The sequence below is a fragment of the Cupressus sempervirens genome, chromosome 5 (assembly GCF_028749045.1).
Source record: "Cupressus sempervirens isolate cs-2001-9-10 chromosome 5, ASM2874904v1, whole genome shotgun sequence".
Lineage (NCBI taxonomy): Eukaryota > Viridiplantae > Streptophyta > Pinopsida > Cupressales > Cupressaceae > Cupressus > Cupressus sempervirens.
In genome coordinates this window covers 388,156,192-388,158,478 of record NC_143122.1, presented here as the reverse complement: position 1 = coordinate 388,158,478, position 2,287 = coordinate 388,156,192, and the positions used below count along the sequence as shown (strand labels likewise).

At 36.1% G+C, this 2,287-nt stretch overlaps 1 protein-coding gene across 1 annotated transcript; it reads left to right on the top strand.

Moving 5' to 3' along the window:
- The first annotated feature begins 361 nt into the window (after positions 1-361).
- LOC149556414 (kinesin-like protein KIN-10C) lies at positions 362-1,915 on the top strand. The gene has a single exon (XM_089829839.1). It carries the CDS (start codon positions 362-364, stop codon positions 1,913-1,915), a length of 1,554 nt encoding a protein of 517 aa, XP_089685965.1.
- Positions 1,916-2,287: the final 372 nt, after the last annotated feature.

Below are 2,287 nucleotides of genomic sequence, written 5' to 3'. Positions count from 1 at the left end.
ACATGAAAACTACATAACTAAATCAAAATACTTGTTATATATTTTATTTATATTTTCAAAAGGAAAACCATTCCTCCGTTTTGTGCTTCTCTTGACAGTAATCTTATTGCTCTAATTAAGGAATTAGCTAAACATTTGTATAAATCTACACCACCGTTTCCATCAACTTTGGTTCCCATGTTTTTCTTGGTTGGGCGAGAGGGGTGTCGGTTCCATTTGGGTACACACCGAATGGTTTCTATACATAGAGCGATAAATCGTGAGCAAACTTTACATAATACGGGAAAAATTTCTCTTCAACCTTGAGAAATCTCAAGAAATTCATTTGCTCAAAATCCACATAGAACAGAAAGAACATAAGATGTCTGCTACTGAACCAAAACAGAGCATCACTCCCCCTTCCCCTGATCAATGTCTTGATAGAGCAAATGATGAGCAGTTGAAGGTACGAGTGGGGGCAAGAATACGTCCATTCCTTCCCAATGAAATTAAGGCTGCCAAAAGGGAACCCAATTCTTGCTTGACTCTAACAAAACCCAATGGAGATTCAGAAATGGGACATTTACTTCATGTTGAGGAACATGAAACCAACATTAAAACGTCTTATAAGTTAGATTTTTGCTATGGTCAAGAAGATGAGGTGACTCAAATTTTCAGCAGAGAAGTTGAAGGCATATTGGAAGGGCTATTCAGGGGTTGCAATGCCACTGTATTTGCCTATGGTGCGAGTGGTAGTGGCAAAACACACTTAATGCAGGGGGACAAAAGAGCACCTGGTCTCATGCTCTTAGCAATTAGCAGCCTTCTATCAAAAACCCATAACTCGGAAATTAGACTAGAGATTTCCTACTATGAAGTTTATATGGACAAATGCTATGATCTATTGGGCCCCAAGAAAAAATCACAAGTTCCCATTTCATTGCTTGAAGATGGTGAGGGTCATGTACAACTCTTGGGGCCTAAAAAACAAGAGGTTTCTTCTATGGAGGAATTTGAGAAAATACTGAGTTATGGGTGTCTTGGTAGGAAGATTGGTCACACGGCTTTGAATCATGTGTCAAGTCAAAGTCATGGAGTTCTTGTCATTTGGGTAACTTGTGGAAATGTTGTTGGGAAGTTCAATCTTATTGATCTTGCAGGCAATGAGGATAATAGGAGGAGTAAAAATGAGGGACTTAGTCTCAAGGAAAGCTCCACCATAAATCAGTCACTTTTTGCCCTTTCAAATGTTATTCATGCTTTGAATGCCAATGAGAAGAGAGTTCCATATAGAGACAGCAAGTTAACTCGTATATTGCAGGATTCATTGGGAGGAACGAGTCGTACTTTGATGATTGCATGCTTGAATCCAAGTTCCTTCTCTGAAGCCTCGCATACCCTCAACCTTGCAGGGCGTTGTACTCAAATTGTAAATCATGATGTCAAAGCCAAGGTAGACTGTAAGATGGTTAAACCCAAACAAAGTTTGGGAGCAAAAGAAAAATCATGCCTTGAGGTTGAAAGGTCTAAAAGTGACGGCAACTACAAATCTAGTTATCCTAGTTCAGATCTCAATGACAATGGCAATTTAATTCTCAAGACTGAATATACAACATCTAAAGAAAAATCACCCCTTAACTTTAGAAGGTCCAAAAGTGATGGTAACTACAAATCAAATAATTCCAAGACAAATTTCAACACCTTACATCCAACATTTGTAAGAAAATCTTGTCTTGATGTTGAAGGTCCCAAAAGTGATGACAACTCCAAATTGGATCATCCCACTTCAATTTTCAATGCTCCCCATTCAACACCCAAAGGAAAAAGAGATTATGCTTGGGACATATTTGCCACAATTTACAATGCGGACCATCTTTACAAGATGATGTTTAAGAATGGCTTTAAAGAGAAAAAGATTTTGTGTAAAGCACACTAAGGAGCTCTCCTCATCTTTAAGCATAATTAAACATAGTTTTTAGATATTTATGACATATTTTTGAATTATGTTTCTATTTTTCTAATAAGGTCAATACTTGTTTACAGAAAAGTTCTCATGATTCTTTTGACCTTCCTTTCCTTTATTGATTTCCTAAAATTGTATTATAGATTTTTTAGGCTTGGAAATTTGTATTTTCTCAAACATTTTGTTTAACTATGCAATAAAAAATTTCATAGACATCGACCCTTATAAAAATTTGGAGTTAATTAACATTGAAATCAATCTTTTAAAAAGGCAATATATCTTAATTGTTCACAAACTTGTTAGAAGAGCTAATCCCTTTAACATAATCTTAAAAATTCTTAACCT